This window comes from Phoxinus phoxinus (genome assembly GCF_949152265.1).
Source record: "Phoxinus phoxinus genome assembly, chromosome: 21".
Taxonomy (NCBI): Eukaryota; Metazoa; Chordata; class Actinopteri; order Cypriniformes; family Leuciscidae; genus Phoxinus; species Phoxinus phoxinus.
The window spans coordinates 17,628,689-17,652,153 of NC_136896.1; the positions used below are offsets into that span (position 1 = coordinate 17,628,689).

General features: G+C 38.0%; 2 protein-coding genes across 3 annotated transcripts in view; one reads left to right on the forward strand and one right to left on the reverse strand.

Annotated features, from left to right (window-relative positions):
• rsph10b (radial spoke head 10 homolog B) overlaps nucleotides 1-23,465 on the reverse strand; it is a 231,345-nt gene that overhangs the window by 121,645 nt on the left and 86,235 nt on the right. The window lies entirely within an intron of this gene.
• On the forward strand, nucleotides 760-22,361 carry ptenb (phosphatase and tensin homolog B). 2 transcript variants are annotated; one of them, XM_079596128.1, is made up of 10 exons: nucleotides 760-1,481; nucleotides 5,000-5,084; nucleotides 7,396-7,440; nucleotides 8,245-8,288; nucleotides 8,407-8,645; nucleotides 12,026-12,167; nucleotides 16,980-17,048; nucleotides 17,396-17,562; nucleotides 21,006-21,227; nucleotides 21,360-22,361. In XM_079596128.1, exons 1-10 carry the CDS (start codon nucleotides 1,403-1,405, stop codon nucleotides 21,534-21,536), a joined length of 1,269 nt encoding a protein of 422 aa, XP_079452254.1. In that variant the 5' UTR covers nucleotides 760-1,402; the 3' UTR covers nucleotides 21,537-22,361. The 2 variants fall into 2 exon arrangements, with proteins under 2 accessions (XP_079452254.1, XP_079452255.1); XM_079596129.1 differs by lacking the exon at nucleotides 16,980-17,048 and having other exon boundaries at nucleotides 789-1,481.

Genomic DNA, 23,465 nt, shown 5'->3' on the forward strand with positions numbered 1-23,465 from the left:
GAAAGGGTTGAACTGGAAAAGCAAAATATGTCATTGTAATATCCACGGACTTTCATTCTAGATTTTTCTGGCAGATGGCGCTGTACAATAACGATTTGCCATCTGAGACGCAGCTAGAACTTTCCACCTCCGTTCCGTCCTTGGGGGCAAAATGCACATTTGAGCAAATGGAACATGGTTACATTAAATTTGCCTCTTACGTTGGCGCAATTAATTTCTAGAATTTAATTTATAATTGCCAATTGATGTGCTTGTGCCTTTATGCAGTAACTTACTTTTCTGCTTGCGTAAGCATTTCAGTAATTTCCTGCCTTCTATTGCAGGGTAGTAGAAGCATTGGTGAGGGGGGTAACTAGACGCATTCTGATATTTTCCCCGTATGCAGTAGTGTTTTAAAAATACAGCTACAGGTTATTCTTTTTTGTTCAATGTGCCAAACCAATAAATAATTATTCCAAAGGAAACGAGAATGCTGGTGCGTAATAACTACATTACTGAATTGAAATCCGATATAAAATATTGGAAACTTCCCTCATTTCTGTACACACGTGACCCTGGAACAAAAAGTAGTCCGATTGTGCTCTGTCTATATTCTGCCGCTTGCTGTACCCATAAAAAAAAATAGTTTAACGTATTTATTAATTAAATTCATAACTGGTGTGTACCTAATAATTCGTGTATTTATATTCTGAAATACAGAAAAGGCATTGGGATAATTATAAAATGCTGCATTAAAGGAACTATTTGTCACAGCGGATGGATACGTTGTCTGAACGTCACCTTTTTTTAATGGGAAGCCATGATGGAAGTTTGAGAGTTTAACAGGGGAGAAGTGAATGAAAAGGACCGGACTGGAGACCGCCCCTACGCGACATTTAAAAAATCGAGTTTTTAATTTCTTGGTGGAGGCTGTCACCTTTCATATATGTGTTGGGACCTGAGCATCGTGGATTGTTGTATGTTCGATGGCTTTTATTGTTTAAGGATGTGTAGACGAGCAAGTGCGCTAGCCGTTGAAGCTAGCGGCTAGACGGAGCGCGAGCTGAGTGCGAGCGGGGTTCTGACAACCGTGAAGCGCCCGGAGAGGATCCTCTCTCCGCCTTTGCGCTCAATCACGGCGGCTACGGTGCGACCAGAGACTTGTCGTGCTCTAGAAATTCTGCAATTGGAGACGTGGGAAGTTGCTTATTGTTTCACCCGGGGCTCGTCCGAGCCGAGGAGGGCATTTTGGAAGCCGGGCCTGTGGTGGTTTGGAGCGAGGCCCTTGATGAGAGAGCCACAGCAGACTCCATTCTAGCTAGCAGGGGGACTGCGAAACCAGCAGATCATAAAGACGACGTATCGTCGGAAAGCAACAATACTCCCTCTCACACTAAAAACCTTAAAGACTCCTTTCACAGCGATGGCTGCGATCATAAAGGAATTTGTCAGTCGAAACAAAAGGAGATACCAGGAAGATGGGTTCGACTTGGACTTAACATGTATCCTCTTTGATCAATCAAATGTCCCTGTTCTGTCTATTGTGTAGAAACCAGTGTCTGCAGTGAAGGTAATGTTTTGTATCTTGTTCCAAATCGAGAAATCTCTGACTTTTCATCTGAAGATAAAGGGGAAATGAGTATTCATTTTATTTTAAATGATTTTTTTGTTGCTTTGCACAAACTATTGGTACTGGCACCTACTCGGCGACTGGAGCTTGACATGATCTAGATCTATTGGTTTTTGTAACTGGATCAAGTCTAAGTCAGCGCCTTTTAGATTCATGTCAGTTGTCAATTTAACCAAGTTATCGAGTAGACAGAAAATCAACAGACTGCTCGCGCACTTATTTCATTAGTACAGTTTTTCTAGACATGTCCGCAAGTTGCATGTGTAGACTACAATAAAAGCAACGCCAGCGAGGTTGTGATGTCATTTGGTTCTTACGTAATCTGATATATCGATTGACGGCGAATCTGTTATTCCTGCTCAAAAAAACGCGTTCATTTCAACTCAAGACTTCTCGCAGGAAAACTGCAGTTTGGGGGTTTAAAACAAAAGATGCGTCGCGTAGAGGTCTTGCTGGCTTATATAATGCGATGGATTAGATGAAATGCACAAGCAGTGTCACACAAAGAGCCATTGCATCAGCTGCTCGCAGAAAACACATCTCGCGCTCAACTTGGGTTAGTTTTGATTGAGCAAAAACTGGTCCTCTTGCGCACAAAAGGAAACGCTTTTTGTATGTGAAGTATGTCTCTTTTATTGCAATCGCAGGAAGGGATTCGTGCAGTCCTGTTAAAGAGGACTCCCTCTGTTGCGCTTTATTTTAGAAACGTCATTGATGCCTGCTCACTGTTATGTGCCATATGTCAATGTCATTTGTGACTTTAAAGCACAGATACGTTGTTGGTTTTGTGGTGGCTGTGATTTGGTGCGTTATATTCTGGACTTAGGTTTAGTAGCTTGTTTTATTTAAGCAGGACTCTGTGTTATTGAAGATGCTCGTTGACGTTCACTTCTAGTCCTGTTCACTTAACTGTCCTACTCGTTGTTGTCCTGATAGATACAAGAAATGCAGGTGTAAAACATTAATAAATAGGGCTGGAAGGACAGTTAGAGGGCAGGATAAAATAATTTAAGAGGTGCAATTATTTATATAGCACTATAATAATCTGGCATGGTCTGGTGCATGTTTTTTCAAGAATTTTATGTTAAGTGTATTTACACTAAACACGATGCTACTTTGCTTTAGTGTATTACATGAGTAAACTGTGAATGAATTGATTCCATGGACATTGATTTGCACCTCTGCTCAGATGGTGTTTGGGTCCCACTTTATTAACACATTGTTGCATCATGCTATGCACTCATTGCGTTTAACACACACACACACACACACACACACACACACACCGTTTAAGGAATGCAGGCCTCTAAATTCCCACAAAATTGTTCAAAGAATAGATATGATGTATGACTTCATTCTTTCAGTGCCAATTTATTGATACTTATTACTTATTGATAAAGCAACACAGTCCACGACACTGCTAAAATAAAACGTGTAGGATAGCAAGGCGTTAAATATGTTTACCAGACTGGTACAATTTTTCTATAACTCGTGTAAATGTATCTAGATTAGATTAAAATGGTCACAAAACATCTCTGGATGGAGACACTGCCCTTAGGGTCGCTGCACAGCTATTGCTCTTAAATGTACACAGAGCTCAACAATGAGGATTCTTTAAATAATAACTTGTATTAGCCCAGCCAGGATTTTCACTGACTCCACTGCAAAAACTGACCCATTTATTCATTATTAATAGATTTATAATTTTCATTAAAACATTATTTAATAGCCTAATGACACTAACACCACTAGCCTATATTACAGAGAACCACGTATTAATGTTTGCGAGAAATAACTTAAAATATATATGTAAAATTTTTGCTCCTTTTGATTATTATTGTTACCTGATAGTGCCAAGATTTCCTTATTGTATTAGGCTGTTTGCAGCTGGTTTACAATTATGCATGGCATGTGTTTTAAGAGATATGGTCAGATTATCTGTGTCATAGGTATGTGAATCTCTTAGCATCCTAACCATTTGAATGTTTATAACCTGATGGACAATTGGACATTATATAGCCTATTTAAAAACACAGCATTTAAAGACCTCTCTATGGCTTATAAGAATCAAACCATCTCTGTGCTCAAATCCAAATATCCGTAAAAAAAATTGTCTTGTTTGCTGAAATGTCAAGTTTGCCAGATCAGGAGTGAGAACCACATGCTACATCCGAGAACACAGGAAGACGTTTTTTACCGTAATCTACTCCAGACCAGATGTTTCTTTTTTTCTTTTTTTTTAAAGAGCATTCTATCAGATCATCGATTGATTTTTATTATACCATGGTCTGGGTGAATACTCGATTCTGATTGGCTGCAGGGTGTCCGTTAAAAAGTGATAGAGGACACCTAAATAAAACTGTCAGGCGTAACCAAGGAAACCAAGTTATTGTTTGTAACTTGTAACTTTAGATTTCGATTGTAAAACTAATTAAAATATAAACTAATGTTTTAAAAATGTGTTATTTGGCAAGTGACCATGGTATAAGCGGGTTAATGCCCTCTGAGGTGTCCATTGTCAGGTTTTAATGGACTTCGGCGGAGGCAACCGTCCTCCGCTGCGCGTCGGCCGGTTCACACCTCGCCGTCGTCCATTAAAACCTGACAATGGACACCTCGTCGGGCATTAACCCTTACTTATTGGAGAGAAATTGTAAAAAAAAAGATCCAAATTTGGATGGTGATCATGAAGGATCTAACAACTAATATTTTACCGGTAGTTGCATTTCCAAAGTTACTTTTCGAAGTTGATATAGCCTAGCCTACCAATTGTGAGTCTCTTATTGATGGATATTATTAGAATTTCTCTGCTACTATCAGGTATGTATTTCATCTGCTGTATCAGGGTCTTATTAGATTGTCTTTATTAATAAAGATCTGCACGTGTATGTCAGGCTGAAGGAGGGATGCACTCGTTATGTAAAAGTGAGGAAGGAAAGTGATTCCAGACTGGGCTGAGGCACAGTGTGATTTATTTAGTGCCCCTGTGTGGCCCTCTGGGTTAGAGGTCTATGCATTGGTCTCTTACAGCGAGAGCCATCTGTTCTATATTACCCAGAATTCTGTTATCTGAGCTCTCATTGCACAACTAAAAAGTAAAGCGCTGCTTTAGTGGAAATGCTGAAGTTCTCAGCTGAAACCGGGGATGATGTTTGTTAGTTTCATTGCTCGTCGTGGCATCATTTTGCTGCTCTGCATTGGTTACTAAAATCGCCTCAGAGATCATTACTACCGGTATTTATGTGTTTAACTGGTTATAAATGTGTAAGACAAGCAGCCAGTGGACTTTATAAATAGGTTCATGTTTAGTCAGATGATTGTTGTTGTTTTTTTCTCCACATCAGTTTCCCTAGTAAGACTTCTATAGATTTCCCTAACATTGCTGTCCAGATATATACCCCAATATTATAGCAATGGGTTTTCCAGCTGAAAGACTTGAGGGTGTCTACAGAAATAACATAGATGACGTCGTAAGGTAAGTATTCACTTTGTGTATTGTCTCTGGAGATTTAGTCCGTATAACCTTTCCATGTCAGTGAGTCACTTTTAACATTTACAACCCATGTTGTAGCAAAAAAAAAAGAAAAGCTAAAGCTGATATTTACAGCTGTGTTGGACTAGGCCTGTCACACCATGCATCCTAAACCTCGTGCACTGCTTGCTTTATGAGTTTGCATTGTGGTGGTGGTCACATTCATTGACGTTTTAAGAAATGTGTAACTAATGGTAGGCAGTGTGTGATTCAAATATGCCATTCCACAGTCCTATGAATAAATGCATTTGTGATGTAAATCGGTTGAGAGTAAATATTAGCCTTGTCTGTGGAGAAAAGGTGGTCTTTTCAGGTTAAAATTATTGTTGGGATGAAATTTTACAAAAGCATTAAGTCATCCATAGTTGCTTGGTGACATTTGTCTATGGCTAAAGTGTACTTCGTTTTTTCAGTATTTAAGTGGATTTTTTGTCTGACCGGACAAGTAGACTGATTAAAACGTCAATAACAAAAAAAAAAGAACTATGGAATCACCAAAACGTGAGAATAACTCTGACTCTAATTGTATTACACGTAGTGTAAGTGGCGATCGATAGTGGATAATAATTGAATGTAGCTTTAATGTACTAATGGTAACTAGGTTGTGCTGTTTGTGGCGTGTATAAAGGTAGCCTCATTTCATTCCAAGCCCATAAGAGTTCCGTTCATCTTGAAACATGACGATATCTTTAATTAAACCTACGAGATTTTATTCCCACCATTTAAAAAAGTATTCCACCAAAACTTTGATGGTTCAAAATGTTCATAAAGAGATTTTACTGGTTTCACGATACGATTTTCTCATGATTTTTTTTTTTTTTTTTTTTACAAAATGTGGTTTAAGACAAATTATAAATGAAAAAGTTTACTTATTATTTCTCAGATGAGATGCTGCAATTTCTTTTGTAAAAATGTAAATATATTTTATGTTAAACAATATAACTAAATAGAAATTTTAAAACAAATCCCATAAAAATCCCTCCAAGGGGATCTTCCCATGCTGTTTTCTTGGCAGGAGGTTGTTTCAGCTCAGTCTGTCTGGTCAAGAGCTGCTCTGTTAAACGGACACTGGCACATTCCTCACTCTCATCCTGCACAGAGAAATAGCTGAAATAAAAGTACAACAGTGACAGGGATTTTACATTGTTATAAGGGCAAGATTGTATTTGTTATAATTTGTATCATTACACTCGCAAGAGTTATAAAAATAAAATGCATTAAAATAAATGTGCCATAATCAACAAATTAATAAAAAATGTTTGTACATATTTAGAGAAGGTAAGAAATAAAGTAGTACGTAAAGTAAATGCAATACCTGGTTCTGCAACCGCACGTGTCAGCAGCTTTCTCCTTCAGTCTGTGGAATATACATCCTCGCGCTGGTCTTTCTCTAGATGAGGCAGAGACCGGAATTCATTTTCTACGGCAGAAAACAGCCTCATATCTTTGGCCATGAATGCACCTTGTGATCTCTGTGGCTCTTGCACTCGTCACAGCGAGGGGGGCTGCAAATCTGCCGGTCTGGCCTATTAATAGCATTTTATGTACAGATGGAGGAGACTGCATTATATGCTGCATCATGTATGTTGTGCTTTTAGTGTATATTAACATCATCTATCTTGCAGTATTCTGCACTCATTTTTTGTTTTGTCTAACCAGTTTAATTTTTAGTCTTCGGAAAGTCAGAACGCTGCCACACCTCAGATTTGAATGAGGATTGGGCATTCTCAACGTCAACATCTACCGTTTAATGCTACGCTACAAATTGCTCGCTGTTATCGTGTCTGTGAAGGGAGGTCACTGACCGTTTACAGCTTCAGTGCCCCTGCTGTTTAAAACGCGCATCACGATTCATTTAAAGTCTCAGCCGACTTGAATCCTCACATATTTTTGATTTTCAAACGGCTCGGAAGTACATTCGAAGTTAATGCGGGCTTTTATTGACATATAAACATTGATAAGTATACATGCACGAAGTACATCAAATATGGTAAATCTAGCTTGTCAATCATACTTGCTTGACATGTGAGAACCAATGAGGTTTGTGCTCCTCTGTCATGCAAGCGTGTTTAAGCTTGGGTTTATTAAACTTTTGAAGCATCAGTTTTGGTGGAGGGATAGAAATCTATCAGATTTATTGAAATAATAAAGGATTTGGAACATGAAGGCGAGAGTAATTAATGACAGGTTTTTCATTTAAAGTTGAACTATTCCTTTAAAGAAAATTAACAATGTTTTTGTCCTCTTTCTGCAGATTCTTGGACTCGAAGCATAAAAATCATTACAAGATATATAATCTGTAAGTGTGTTTCAAACAAACTTGAGTTTTGTAAATGGGTTTTTATTAGGGATGTCCAGATCCGATCACGTGATCGGAAATCGGGCCCGATCACGTGGTTTCAGACTCGATCGGAATCGGACGTTACCTCCCGATCAGGACTCGGATATAATATATGTATATATTCTCATTATTTTTTAACACTATAGTTATGCGGTGGCACAGAGTTAGACCCTTTTGACTCCACACAGAAACAGCAACGCGTGTGGCATGACGAATCAAATCATGACGAACAAATCACTTTGTTGATATCACCAAAAGTTAATAATTTGTTATTTATTACTTGATTGTTCAAGCTACCTCACAGAAGTGCTCTGTTTTTTAACAGAGTTGTTGAATGTTAAAATAAGGTGAATTAAATAAAAAAATAAGGAACATCCTGGATCAGTTTTTTTTCGCTCTTCTTCATTTTTTTAAATGTATTATAGAAGTATCGGATCGGGACTCGTTATCGGTACATACTCCAAATCAAATGACTCGGAGGCAAAAAAACCTGATCGGGACATCCCTAGTTTTTATTTAATGGATTTTCATTTAAAATTTCTTCCAGTTTGCTGTTATAAAAGCAAAAAAGCTGCAATCATGTTCAATTGAAGATTCAAGAAAACAAGCTGTTTGATGGTTGTGAATGGAGTGCATTGTCATTTCAAATAGTTGTTATTTAGTTGAGAATGTTCTGTTGGTTTTGGCATTGATTCAAAGTTCTTAGCAGAAAAGTGTTACATTGAACTTTTGTACTCATCTGTTTTTCTTTGTATTGTTTAGATGTGCAGAAAGACATTATGATACTGCCAAATTTAACTGCAGAGGTAAGATGCTCGGATTGCAGAAATCAGCTCTTTACAGATGGCTCTGAAATGTGATCCTTTTTTTGTGCGGTTATGATAATGAAGGTCTCTTAATTAACTCTTTATTTCTCTCTTGTAGTTGCACAGTATCCATTTGAAGACCACAATCCTCCTCAGCTAGAGCTTATTAAGCCTTTCTGTGAAGATCTGGATAAGTGGCTCAGTGAAAATGACAATCATGTGGCTGCCATTCACTGCAAAGCTGGAAAGGGACGTACGGGTGTCATGATTTGTGCGTACTTGTTACACCGAGGCAAATTCAAAAAAGCACAAGAGGCTCTGGACTTCTATGGTGAAGTTAGAACCAGAGACAAGAAGGTGAAGTATATGTTTTTGCTTTGTTTCCTTTTCCAAAAAAACCTGTTCTCATTCAAGTTTTTTGTATAGAAATGTAAATCACAAGGTCAAATGGTTTAATATATTTTATCAAAGAATCAGTTGTCATAGTCCAAGGGCTGTTAGAACCTGTCTTGATGATCTAAAATGACAACACCACAAGCTCTATGGAATGTCATTATAGACGGCATATCGCATATCAGTTATGTCCCTAGTCTTACTGAAAGAGAAGAAAATATGTTCAGTCTCATCAAATTGTAATGTTTGTGTGCTCTGATATAGTTACACCAAGGCTGTTGTATAAGAATTATCTATTAATAATATGAATGCCTAATGCGTTTCAGTCAAAAAACCCAATGATAAAAATCCCCCTACCTACATCCTTTTCCCTTGAGTATTCTTCTGTAAAATCCAACAGTGACCCCCAACATTTTCAGTGGCCTTTGTTCTGGAAGTGTTTTTCTCCTAGAAATTAAGTCTTTGTTAAAGAGTTCTAAATCATGTACCAGCCCAACCAGCTACGTGGTGAATCACAAGCCAAAAAGTATTTGAAAATCAGACCAAAGGGCTTCGACACAACATATACCATCAATTAACAACCTCGTAGCTCACAGTAGGTGTGTCTTTAAAGTTGAGTTATCAGTGTTTCATATTCGTTACCTAGGCTCTGGCTGGCCACCATACTATAATTAAAGCCCACCTGCATTCAATAATTTAATCCAATATAAAAAAAAAAAGGTTGTTTCATTTGTTCTGGTTAAATAGTGCTGGTGTTACAGGGTAGTGTGAAACGCAGTCTTTTCTTTTTGTATGTGAATACTGAATAGTAAATGATTATCCGTGCATAACTCTTAAAGTGACAGCAGCCTAATTTTCCTGCAGCTGTCTGTTAATCAAAGAACAAAAGACATTCCTCTTGACTGAATAACTTTTTGTTACTAGACAATATATAATCCATTCAGAACTTTAATAAAAGTTGACAACAGTTATTGATAGGATTAGCCTTTGGCTTGACTAAGTTTTCAAACTGGTAATAATGTTTTGCTAATGTTACGCAAGCCATGTTCCCATTCTCCATCTCGGAGTCAGACAGCTGCCTTCTAAAAATCAGCATTCCTAGAAATAATGATTGAAAAAGCCCCGCCCCACACATTGACGGGATTGGTTACAAGTAGGGCTGGGACGGTATAGATTTGTTCTTACCGCGGTTGAAAAGCAAGAAATTCCCATGGTGTAGCGGTAAACCGCCCCTCAGTAATCTGGCATGGACCAATCACTGAATAGATTTCCTTTAAGAATTTTCTCAGATACATTCATGTTTCCAACATGTCTTAATTACAAAAAATTATATTCCATATTTATGTTTACATAATATAATGTTATTTTAATTTTATCTATGTTGATTACCGGTATATGAACAGTGAACAGCATTAGTAGAATCACAAGATGGGTCCGAGATGATTTTGACCACTTTATTAAGCTTTGTTTTGTAGAAAGCCTTTCTTTAAATTGAATTTCATTTTGTATAAATTGTATCTTAATTTTCATCAACCAATTGCCTGGAATTAATAAATAAGCAGCAAATATAGCAGACATATAATCAGGACGTGGAGTATGATCGTGCGATCTCTTGCATTGCATTTCGTAGAGAAGACTTTACTCGTGACAATATTTATTTATTTTTGTCCCTGTGCGCTGGAATTCTGGGGATACAACATAGCCAATAGGCTATACTAGGGACTTTAGCCATTAAATATATTTGCTGCATTGGATCCGTCTCCTTTCTAGAACAGTCAAGAGCTTTCTAGCCTCGCGGCTCGCGGCAGCAGCGCTTTGCATCGCCCATAGACCTTAAAACAATCAGCGGATGGCGGGCGGGTGCGGTTTTGAAAATTGGTCAAAAAACGTTGGTGCGGATGGATGGTGAGTTTTGTGATGTGGCTACGGATGAAATAATAGCATCAGCGCATCTCTAGAATGGAATCTATTATGCGTCATAAAACATTGCGTCCCCCAATTCACGAAAGGTCGGATTTTCTCCATCTTTTGATAAGTTTTGTTTAGAAAACCTTGAATCCATGTAAGACACAATGTCATTAGACATAATCCATGTCATTAGAATCAATGAATTCATGTCATTAGACACATTAGACAACGTGCACACATATGCAGGCCAATGTTTTTTTTTTTCGTTTTTTTTGCGGTGATGGCAGCGACGAGCTCAGGCGTCACATGACCGCGGTAATGCGGTAACCGTCCTAGCCCTAGTTACAAGTTTGTGATGATAGGAGAGAGTGGTGGTTTCAAACCACGTTTTTGAGACTAGTGTATAGTCTGTTGGGCTTTGCTCTCCATCTCAGAGTGGCTCGGTTCACAGTGAAATTCACTCACACTCTGCATGTAATGTGAGTTTAGCGTCCATTTGGGAACTCAACGGGAACCATTTATGCATTTTCACATTTGCATAATTTCTAGAATTTTTGTGGATAGATGATTGCAGCATTTCACTAGATTTGTAACGAGATGTTTATAAAGTTTATAAACCTGTTTTCATAAGAATTGCAATTTTCTGCCAAAATAAAAGCTCTACTACAGTTTCCCAGCAAGATAAAAGCTCAAGTGTTTATCTCTTGCAAGTGAAGAAATTTAAGAAAAGAGTTTTGTAATTTCCTAAATGTGCTTAATTTTTCATTTGCATTTATTTTACTGTGCATTAGTTTTACATATGCACAAGTTGCTGTCTTATGGGTTAATATGATAAAAGTATTATTATTATGAATATATTCTAACTGTTTGGCTTCCTAAAACACCAGTATGAATATTGTTGACTGAGACACTATATCACAAACTAAAAGAGGATTAAGTCCACAAGTTTTTTTGTTTTTTTTTACTGCTCAATTTGCGAACTCAATATGATTTGGAGCGCATAATTTTAAATTCTCAAAGTATGCCAGATTGATGCATTAAATTTTAAAATGTACACAAATTTGCACTAGAGGGATAGAGGTCCACGCCCCATAGTCTTACAAAGTCCTGTGTGAACCAGTTTCCCTATGGAGAAAATGATTGTGATTTTTAATCCTGGAACCCAAATGTTGCACCCTACACTTATCACACAAAATAAAGGTTATTGGCATCAGTGGAAACTTTAACATCCATGAAACATTTCCATTGCACAAAAGATTCTTTAGATTAAAATGTTCTTTGGGGAGCCAAAATTATTATTCTATGGCATTGCTTAAAAAAACTCCCCTTTAGAACCGTTGTTTCAAATGTCATATTGCCTTTAATGACTCAAATCTGGTGGTGTTCAGGCCACGGAGATGATGTGTGCATTAACGCTGTGGTTTTCTATTTCACAGGGAGTGACTATTCCCAGTCAGAGGCGATATGTGTACTACTATAGCTACCTTCTGAAGAATAAGCTCGAGTACAAACCTGTGGCCTTGCTCTTTCACAAGATGGTGTTTGAGACAGTGCCTATGTTCAGTGGAGGGACCTGCAGTAAGTGCTCGTTCTCTTTTTATCTTTCTGGCACTGTTTATATTTTGTATTATCATCCGTCTCGGGTGATCAGATCACAAGTGCTTTGGTGAGAGGTATCGCTGTATACACCTGGTATTAACTTTCACTTCCTGTGTCTTTTGTGACCAGTCTTGACTTTTCCAACTTTTGTGATCAGGTATTTTCTTTAACATTTACACATACCCTTCAAAGTTTACAACTCATGTTTTAGTTTAGTGGATGAGTAGGTGAGTTGGAGGTCCTTTGTTTTCCAGGAAGCATTAGCTTTTACAGTACGAATGCAATGTTGGCACATGCGATTCTAACTACAGGCCATTTCACACCGGATGCGCCAGTCACAAATGTCAGGGTCTGTTTCGATGAGATGCACATGGGAAATCACAGGCAGGTTGGCAGCGCGCAAGCAGTGCTTGTACACCCAAACTCTTGCTGTTTTTGCGTGTTCTAGAACATTTCACTGAGCTGTTTTGCTGCGGTTTCAGAAACATGGAGGAGACTATAATACTGGATTGTATTAGTTGCATACAATTTTTATATTATTTACTAAACCGAACTATCTCTGAAAAGTGTCATACAGCGACATGCATTTTTAAAAATCTGTGGCATAGGAGTGAATAAATGGGTTTACCAGATACCAAAGTATAAAATAAACATTACAAATTTCTTGAAGAGTCTTTGGAAGATTCCAAATTTCAGCCAGATTCAACAATTTATGTGAAGTTTAATCCTAATATTTTTCGTCAACACTTGACCCATTAATACTTACACTTACTATTCTATCTATTTAAAAAAAGCTTGCACTTTTTTATAGTCATGTTGCCCATACTGTAGAATAACTGGTTAATAACTAGTACTAACCCTGAACCTACCCCTAAACCTAACCTTACTCCATGTAGTTACTTTATATTACCCAGTACTTTCTTGGGTAAGTACTCTTAAGTACTTATATAAGTGCATGTACTTTAAAATAAAGTGCAACCAAAAAAACTGTGCTAGACTAACTGGAACTAGTCACAGCAAGTGAGGATAACAATAGAAGCAATCAAAGCAATAATAGGGCAATAGTATGTAAGTCGCTTTGGATAAAAGCGTCTGCTAAATGATTAATAAATGTACTAGAAAATGTATAAATGACATATTAGGCATGCATCCAATCCAATAAATTGCAATAAGCTTTGTGCTTTTGTTACTTTTGATATGAAACAAAGTCTCAGTTTTCAAATTCTGTTAGTTTTATAATGAAATTCAAAAAAACAATACCATTTTGACGCACTTTAATGTGGCATGACAGACTGCTGTACCTACTTTGTCTAATTCCTAGACCGTTTGTCCAATTTTCACCAAATTAGTCACATTATCTTTAGATCATGCTATCAAAAAGTTATGGATTTCGTGTCAATAGACAAACCGTTTTCTTGTACCTGATCCACAAAATTGATGGCTTGATGTTAGGGAAGCTCATTTCGGTTAATTTTCACGACCGACAACCGCCGCTCGTTATCCGATTATTAACCGTTAACTGATAGGATTATAATATTGAATTGGCATTAAATAAAAATAAAATGAATGAGTGTCGGTGACCCGTTAAAAATACTAAAAAAATTATCACAGGTTTTTTTTTTCCACATCAAATGATGCATTTCTGACAGTGACAACAGAGAAAAACAGAATGAAATAATATATATAAAAAAAAAATAAGCCTACACTAAATATATTTTTTACACTTAAATAATTAACAAATTAAGATGACAAGAAAACACTGAATCAGGTTGAAGCTTTGAAAAGCTTTTTTCCCCATTAGACTAGAGCCCTGCATTTCAGCCCGAGCCCGACGGCCCCGACTTATTTACGCCCCTAGGGCCGGGCTTCGGGCCAATTTTCACGTCATAGTTCACACGCGGGCCGGGCCTCGGGCCTGTTTTAGGCGTATCCTCCTTTTTATAGCCTATTTCAGACATGTATTAAAATTAAATATGAGAAGTTGACGATGGAAAAACAAACATAGAAAGACGTTTTAAACCTATCACACTGGCATATGACTGACACATGACAGTCTGCTCGCGCACGCACGCACACAGGTTTCCCGGTGGAACGACCCAAGATTTGCGCGACCGGCTCGCTGTTTTTAGTGTCCCCGCCAGCAAGCGTGACTTCAGCGCAGCTGGAATAGTTCAAGAAAAAAGTACGACTGGATTAAAACCTTCCACTGTGGATGCTGTTATTTTTCTTCACGATGCTCTGTAAGAGACTGTGTCATGTTAGGGGGCTGTCTTGTTGGTTTTCGATTGAAAACGACTTTATTTTCATCAGTCTGTTGGAAACTATTGGAAATAAGAATGGCCACGTTCTGTAGTGAAGATTTGATTTTTGAGGTAAGATAATCTGCATGTTTGTTTTTAATTTAATGCCATTTATTTGATTTGTTTAGATTGTAGGCTATAGCTCATTTCGTTTGCGAGCGCTGTTGCGACTATGAGCAGAGCGCCTCAGCTTTTAAAAAATGATAATAAACGTTTAAACTATAACTGTCTATGTGTGATATGCTTAAGGTGTTTTATGGATTTTATTGTAGCCAAGTAAAGTGTTGATTTGAGAGGCTAAATGGATCAAACATGTTTAACTCTCTGTCGGCTGCTTGGTCGTCAATAAAAAAACAAAAAGAAACCGAACATTTGTCTAAATTAACTTAATAAAGAAATGAAAAGAAACATAACTAACAAAACAGACCTATTTTAATGGCTGCAAATAGCTAGTTTGCCCTAGGCCAGGCTACAGCTGTTTATATATATATATATATAAAAAAAAAAAACGGGCTCGGGTCGGACTCGGGCTGATAATTATGATGAGCTGTCGGACACGGGCCGGGCTAGGGCCTGAGCGTCTCGGGCCAGGGCCGGGCTAGGGCCTAGATTTGAGGCCCGTGCAGGGCTCTACATTAGACTATGTTTTTTCGTCAAATAAAAATAGCAGGCCTACCTCAATTCACAGCTTATCTAGTTCTTATTTAAAAAAAGAGATAACAGAGATAACGTATCGCTAGTGGCAAACTTCGGACAGCGCCTCTCATTTGCTTGTGGATGTTTGCTTCGCAAGTGATAGCCTATTGCATTGTACTTGCAATACTGCTTTATTTTAATTCCGCGTAGCATATTTTGCAAGTAACTTCGTCGCCCTTTCTGCCTGAAATGGTCCCACACAGTAGGCTACTACTTTTCGCTTGCTTGGCTTGCTCAGCGAAATATATCTTTAGGCGCGTGCCGATGCACCCCGTGAGGCGTGAGTTAACAAGTATAGGCTATATATACTTTTTTTTTTAACCATGCGGCAAACAAACAACGACAGAAAAACCTAAAAATATATAAAAAATATAGATTTCTTTTTTTTTTCTTTTAAACCGTTTAACTGATAGTATTAATCGGTCAAATTTTTTACTTTCGGTTAACGGTTAAACGGTCAATATGAGCATCCCTACTTGATGCCAAAACATCTCTGAGGCTGTATCTCTGCAATGCTTTGGTATATTGACACCACACTTTGCCATGTCATTGTCACCTCACTCTGATCACGCCACATCAATTTAGTCACAGCGCCACCTCTTGGTCGAAAGTGATAGACCAATAAATCATGTTACTACTGATTGTATTTATGATTTTTTTTCAGCCATTTTCCCTAATCATCTCAATATGTCTTTAATTGCTCATTGTTGCAGTTGGTCTTATACTCGTGCCTTCTTAGTTCTTGGCCCCTTAATTGCTGCTTCCAGCTATGTTTCATTCTTGTTATGGTGATAGGATATCAGACTATCCGATAGGATATCAAATGATCCTATCGGCCTCATCTAAATTGCTAAATGTGGGAGATTAGGCATTATACAAGTTATACAAATTAACAACATCATGAATTTCTGTAAAGCTACCTCCATTTTTACCTTCATTTTTAGTGCCGTCCACTTGTCGGATCATTTCAGACATTAATACCAGGTGTACACAGGGTCTCCGGAAATGGAGATCAAGTCTCTCACCCCAACCAAACACAGTCTCTCACACACTTCACTGGTAACAGTTCCAAGGGGCAGCTTTACTAAATGGCATTCACGGCTGTTTGCGGCTTTCCTTCTTGCTTCAACTGCTGTAAATTCTTCCCTACAAATTCATACTTCTGTCTTTTTCTATGCACCTAGACATTTAACCTTTATCCAGATAGACCTAATGTACTTCCTGGACTATTATATGTCCTTTAGGCACATATTCAAAGAAAAGTGGCAAGTATGTGTAAAGATTTTCCAGGCAGCTCTGCTGCCAGAGGGCCAACTCTTTACTTGGAGTGCGAGTTTGTCCAGTGGCGCTGTAGCACAGCATCCTTGTCCCTCTGTCTATGACTGTACCTCCTCCGGGCTCTATTCTGAACACATTCTTGGTGACACTTACCAAGCCTGCTGTACTCGCTACAAACAGAAAGGCACAGACCTCCAGGGTGGATCATTCATGATGCTTTAGACAACCTACTGTTTGAAATCGAAACTTTATCCATTATATTTTATTTTTGTTTTTCTGTCTGTAACAACTTGTGTGAATTTGTAAATTTTTTTTAGAGAGCGTGTTGCACTTACGGTTTCCTTCATAGTCTTTTATGGCCATTAATATTTCAGTCCAGTTCTGTTAAAGCTACGTGTGTATGTGTGTGTGTTGTGTTTTTAGCGCCGTTTAAACGTTTCTTCAGCTCATAGTGCCCTCTTTCTCTTGCTCTGGCCAGGCCACTGGACAGTCTTTAATCTCCTTCTTTTTCTCCAAGGGGATTCTGCTGTAAAAACCAAGAGTGAGCAGATTCCACATGGGTTCAGAAAAACCAATTGGCATTGGGGTAACGTCAGCTTTTTAAAAAAATGTTTCTCATTTTCTGTTCTGTTAGCCTAGCCAGTCTTGCTTTGTAGAATGTGTTTTCCATGTACAAGTAAAAGCCCCTAACGCCACTTTTGGGTGGTCGTTTGTGATGCAGATGGGAAGTGTGGTCCTGCGTCAGCAGTTCTCAGAATAGGGCCCTTAGCATGCCACTGTTATTTTGTCTTTTCTGTATCAATTTTTCTGCTGTTTCTATCCTGTTGTTTTCCTCTATGCTTCTCTTCTGTTTCATGTTAACATATGCACAAGCTCACATTTAGTTTGTCGCACAGAGCTGGAATGGCAATTACACATTGTTTTATTTCGCAGATCCTCAGTTTGTGGTGTACCAGCTGAAGGTGAAAATCCACACCTCCAACCCAGTGCACACAAGGCGAGAGGAGAAATACATGTACTTTGAGTTTCCGCAGCCGCTGCCTGTGTGTGGAGACATCAAGGTGGAGTTCTTCCACAAGCAGAACAAGATGATGAAAAAGGTACGTGTCAGTTCCCAAACAGCCCAGAGCGCTCTTACAGATCTTTATTGCTGCATCTAGTTGTAAAGGATGAAAAAAAAAATTCCACTGTAATTTATCTTTTTTTTAGGGATGAAATTTTATGGTAGTAATGGGTCTCATGTCCTAAATCTTATCACAGTAAGAATAATTTATATCATAGCTATTGTGATATAAACAATATCCATGTCTTATAACTATCACCCTGTTTTTGCGCGCATTTTGAAGTATCGCAAAAAAAGTTTTTCCGTCCGCTTGACGTGGTTTTTGACTTGTGTGAAAAAGTGAATGCATTTGCCCAATAAACTCTGACGTAGCAAACATTAAACACGCGTGACTATCAGCTGTTTCCTCATGATTGGAATTCCAGCTCTTTTTAGGGAACCGGATTATTTGGCTCAGCTCAGTAATAAGAGGTAAAAAAAAACTTATGGGCTAAAGTAAAACCATAAAAACACTATTACAGGTGTATTGAACATTTTATTTATATTGAACTATCCAAAATAAAACCATCCCATGCAAATCACACTTGAAGCAGAACACATTCATGTGGTTGTTAGTCCCTGCTCGATATGATAGTTTTACCTTACAAATTCTACGTTCTGCCTTTGTTGTCTGTTATTAAAATGCATCCAAATGCTACTTCGTTTGCGTTTGTTGCTCATCTTGTTTTCTAACCGGATATTAAGAATGATCTTTTCGCAACACTGCTTGACCAGACGCGCTCTGTGCAGTGACTGTGTTATGTTAATGTGTATAGCCTAATGCATGTGCTTTTCGATTCGAGGCCGGCGGGGTAGTCATCACGTGATCGCACGCACATTCACATAAAACTAATCTTCAGCTAGTGACTACTTGACGTGTGGCTGAGCAGTGTAGCGAAAGGATAATCATTTATTCTGTTTTGTATTAATAAGCAAAATTTGAAAACTGCTCTCAGACGGAAACCGACTCTCAGCGTTCACTTAAAGGAGCCGGAGAACGACACGTCACTACCATTTCCATTGATGGTGTTTTATTTACTGTTGGTTACTAGGTTACCAATACCACCATCATGTGGCTTTACAGTGAGAAACAGGAAATAATAATCATTGATGCAAACAGAATTCAAACAATTTATAATGTAGAATATAATGCTATATATTATACAGAGTAAATAGAATTATGGTAAAACTTCACAATATGTTCTAATTTTTTAACATCAATGTATTAGCTAACATGAATTAACAATGAGCAGTAAATTAAATGAGCAGCTGTAGCATATCTTTAACTAGGCTGCGAAGCAGGGGAGTCCCGAGAAAAGCCAGGTTATCCTGGTGTATTTTTCTGTTAATATGAAAAATCGGACTCGGTGACAGGAACATGGTTTGTGTAACATTAGTAACACATTATTAGCTGTTTGATAACGTTGTCAAGCCAATGGCTAATCATAGGCTAATCATATCAGTTACCGTTATGTCTTGGACTTTTAGAAAGCGATACATAAAACGCATTACCATTCTGGAACATCGAGTTGTAGACACACCTGTATAATTCGCCCTTCCTCCTCTTCTGAATCATATTCTGGTTCAAACATATATGGCTGAATTAAACCAGTATTTCCACTTTCCATTGTGCAGCATTTACTAAAGTTGAGCGAGTGGATCAGGTAGTCCGAGATTTTGTGGAGCCGGGGACCAATTTGCGTATTCATGGATCCACGTATATTAAACGAAGCAAGGGTGTAGTTGCATTCAAGCTATTTTAAAGCATGACAAAAAATTCACAGGAATAACAAAAAAAAACATTTAAATGTGTCATTTTGGTGATCAAAGGTGAGTTTTAAGTGATAAAATTGACTACAGGGGGGCTTAAAGGTGCTGTATGCAACTTTTTCACTCTACTAAAGCATAAAAATGGCATATGTTTGCATATATTGAGGAAACATGCTAAGTTCACATCCTCGTCTCTCTGAAAAACACTTCTACAGCCAGTTATTTTACTTTGAGATGTGCGTTTCCAGACTGGAATGTTTATTGTTTTGGTCTGTAATGCTGCACGTTGCCAATTTTCAATGTCCATTGCGCACGTTCCTGTTGCGTGTGCTTAATGCGTTTAATTGCCATTTAAAATATCACAAAATTTGGCTATTTAGGATTTTGTCACACTTACGTCAGTATAGGTGCTTGATTCATCTCTCAGTCACTACTGGAGGTGTCACAACACACGGTGACATGCTCCGCGACTCGGTGTCAGTCAGGTGTCATGTCAGTGTGTCGTAATAATGTCAGTGACATGCCACTATCCACTAGCACATGCCAATGAAGACCGGAGGTGCCATTAGCTTCTGTGCGTCAGATGCCATGTCACTTAATGTTAATACCGCCTCTCTCATACTGGCAAACCGTTTGAGCACCGTCCAGTCTGAGGAGCAGGTGACGAGAAACCACGATCTCCCATATTTTGAATTTGTACCTATTTCACCATTCTTACATACTGCACCTTTAACTTGTGTAAATATTGAGGTTAACATTAAACACTAAGATTAATAAATACTGTAGAAGTATTATTCATACTTAGTTCATGTTAACTAATGTAGTTAACTAATGTTAACAAATGAAAACTCATTGTCAAGCATTACCAGAACTGTAGAGAATAAACATTGTTGATAACATGGTGATAAATGTGATAAAAAATGCTACAAATGGAGTGAAATGCAAAATGAATACAAATGAGGTACTTGATCTCAAGTTATAAAATAACTTACTTTGAACTTGATTGAAGCAAAATATAAGATAATTCATATCAAATGAGTAAGTCTGGCATCAGCAGCAGAACAGCTTTCTGACATGGTTGGGCGGTGTAAAACACAATCATGGAATGAATCATTGGATATCACAGTAATGGTATATCATTATGTAGTTATTTTTTTCTGGACATTCAACTTAATGTATTACATAATATATAATTGAAAAAACATTACTACATGGTAATGTAATAATGTTTTTTCAATTATATATTGAGTAAAATGCGTAAGCTCAAATACACGCCCTTTCATTTGTTTTAAGTCTGCCATCAGAAACTGCTATTGTAGTCCAACAGAATCTCCACCACACAGTGTATTTTAATAACTCAGATTTACTACTTGCTGTATGTAAATCCAACTTCACCCACATGTTATTACACCACTTTGTGGACTCCATGGCAAATCGCCACTGTTTGTTTTTTCTATATCGTTGCTGAATACAAACTATCCTCCTAACTGCTCAGTTTGGACTATAAGGCGTTAGGTATTAACATTTCCTTTAAATAATTTCTTTAAATATGCTTTGAAGTAATGTGTGTTGTGAGTTGTAAAAAAAAAAAAGACTTTTTATTTGTAAGATGTTTTGCATTTTCTTTTATATTATTACACTACTTGATTGTAGCTTATTTTTGTTCAACAGGACAAGATGTTTCACTTCTGGGTGAACACCTTTTTCATCCCTGGACCAGAGGAGAGCTCAGAGAAGGTTGAAAACGGAGGTTTAGTGAAGGAACTGGATGGAATCCAAACAACAGAACGGGGAGAGAATGACAAGGATTATCTAATCCTGACTTTAACCAAGAACGACTTGGATAAAGCCAATAAGGATAAAGCCAACCGATACTTCTCTCCAAACTTCAAGGTGTGTTAAGCACTGGTGCTCATCGCATTCCAAATGCCATTCATTCAGGTGTTCAACTGTGGTGTTAAGCTCATCCATGTATAAATCTACAAATGTTCAATTGGCTAAAATGTTCTTTTTTCCCCCAATTAGGTGAACCTGTACTTCACAAAAACAGTGGAGGAATCATCCAACTCGGAGGCCAGCACTTCTACATCTGTAACCCCGGATGTTAGCGATAATGAACCGGACCATTACCGGTATTCGGACACAACAGACTCGGACCCTGAAAATGAACAGTATGATGAAGAACAGATTACTAAAGTTTGAAATATTTTTATGGGAAGAGAAAAAGAAACCATACGTAATAGAGTTGTATAAAGGAGAAAACTTGAATATGAACTGAAAGCAAGTACTTTTTTTTTTCTTTTTTACCTTTTTTTTTTTCTCCACCTCCCCTTTTTTTTCTTTTTCTTTTTTTTTTTCAAGCAGAAGTAAGACACACACGTCACACAAAACGCCACCAGTTTTAGGGACAAAAATGCGGACCAATTTTTCATTTGTTCATCTGCCCCTCTCCATGAAGTATCAACATTGATGTTCTGTGGAGAACGGCGTCATGTAAATACATGTTCATGCTGTAACACAAGAAAGGAAACCCAGTCAGGATGGGAGATCGTTTATGGGAGACATCCAGTGGAGATTGAAATGTGCTGCTCCATCAACCTGTTGACACCAAGGCCAGTGCTTTAATCAGCATTCATGCCCCCATGTCTGTCCTCCTTTAGTCTGTCCTACCTACTGTGAAACTCTTCTCATGCTGCTGGAAGGCTTCCACGTTTCAGTCGGGCTCTGTTGTGCAGTGGAATATTTCAGTCTGCTTTCATCATTATTATTATTACCACTACTAAAGTGGAGGTGGTAATGATTCTTTTAAACTACATGACATTGGCAGTAAACACAAATAGCTCCATGTATTATTATTATTTTTTATTTTTTCCTCCTCTTTTTTGTTTTTTTCTTCTTTTTTTAATGCAAACACACAACACAACAGGGAAACCAGTGTTGCAATAATGTTGATCGAAGGTGTGCATGTTATTGGAATCCGTTTCCATGTTGTCAAATAAATAGTATACAATGTTTTTTCTAAAAGAAGTTTCTAAAGTCATTTACAATTTGATTGTATTTGGGAGGAAGTCGTTGCCATCACTCTTTTCTTCTGCAGATGGGATTTGAATCTATAAACAGTCCCTCAGTGGCACTTCATTTTTATAATTCACAAGTTCCCCCTTTAAAATTGGCACTTGTTTAAATTGGCTCTCACAGGATGGTTTTGTTTTCTGTTTTACTTCTTAAAGGTTCATGGTTTGAGCTCACATTAGCGTCAGTCGTAAAACTGTTGTGGGAAACGGATCAATCTTGCGCGAGGGCTCCGCGTGGCCACGGTTCATTACAGCGATCACAGGTCAGATTTGATGATGTACAGCATCTCATGTAATGCATGTCAACAACACGGAGAAGCCCTTTTCTGAATGTATCAACCTTGGGTGCAAGTTTTGATTTGAATTCGACAGCATTCACATTGTTTTTCTTTCTTTCCGACTACGTCAGACATCAGATCTTTGGCTCCCTATAAACATGTTTGTAGCCTTATCGTGCATGATCTAATGAAATCTCTCATTTATCCAGCAATGGTGCTTGCTAAACTGCAAACTTACAATGCACAGTACAGTCGTTCCGGAGCAAAGAAGCTCATGGTGCAAGCGTTCAGATACACTGCGGTGCTTGTCGTAACTGTGAGTTGCACTGATGTGCGTAACCAATTAGTCTCCCAACAATTTGGTGTCCCTCACTAGCTAGTTCATTTTGATTTTTCTTTTTTCTTTTTCTTGTTCTTGAACAGGCCTCGTTCCCTTTGGAATGAGCATAGTGCAGCTACGGATTTTACTCAGTCTTGTGCTTGCTTCAGAAATATTAAAGCCCTATATATGAGAATATTTAAATGTATAATTTTCTTTTAAGCATGCCAAATCTTTTTTTTTTTTTTTTTTTTTTTTTTTTTACATCTGGCTGATGTGGCCAGACCAAAAACACACACACACACACAGACTCACACAAAACCTTTCTCAGTCTCTTGGGCAAGAATCTTCACTAAGGGTAGTGAGTAAGCTGCCTTTCTTGTACTGTTAACGTTCAGGCTTCACTCTTCTCACCAGCCCTCTGCACACACACACACACCGTACATCTCGCCTTCCTTTA

What these genes read in the sequence shown, in the direction of transcription:
- ptenb (XM_079596128.1), top strand. Translation starts at nt 1,403, where the DNA reads ATGGCTGCGATCATAAAGGAATTTGTCAGTCGAAACAAAAGGAGATAC. An exon ending in GTTCAGTGGAGGGACCTGCA is followed by an intron (nt 12,168 to 16,979) that starts GTAAGTGCTCGT and finishes TTTTTCTCCAAG; the next exon opens with GGGATTCTGCTGTAAAAACC. An exon ending in ACTTCTCTCCAAACTTCAAG is followed by an intron (nt 21,228 to 21,359) that starts GTGTGTTAAGCA and finishes TCCCCCAATTAG; the next exon opens with GTGAACCTGTACTTCACAAA.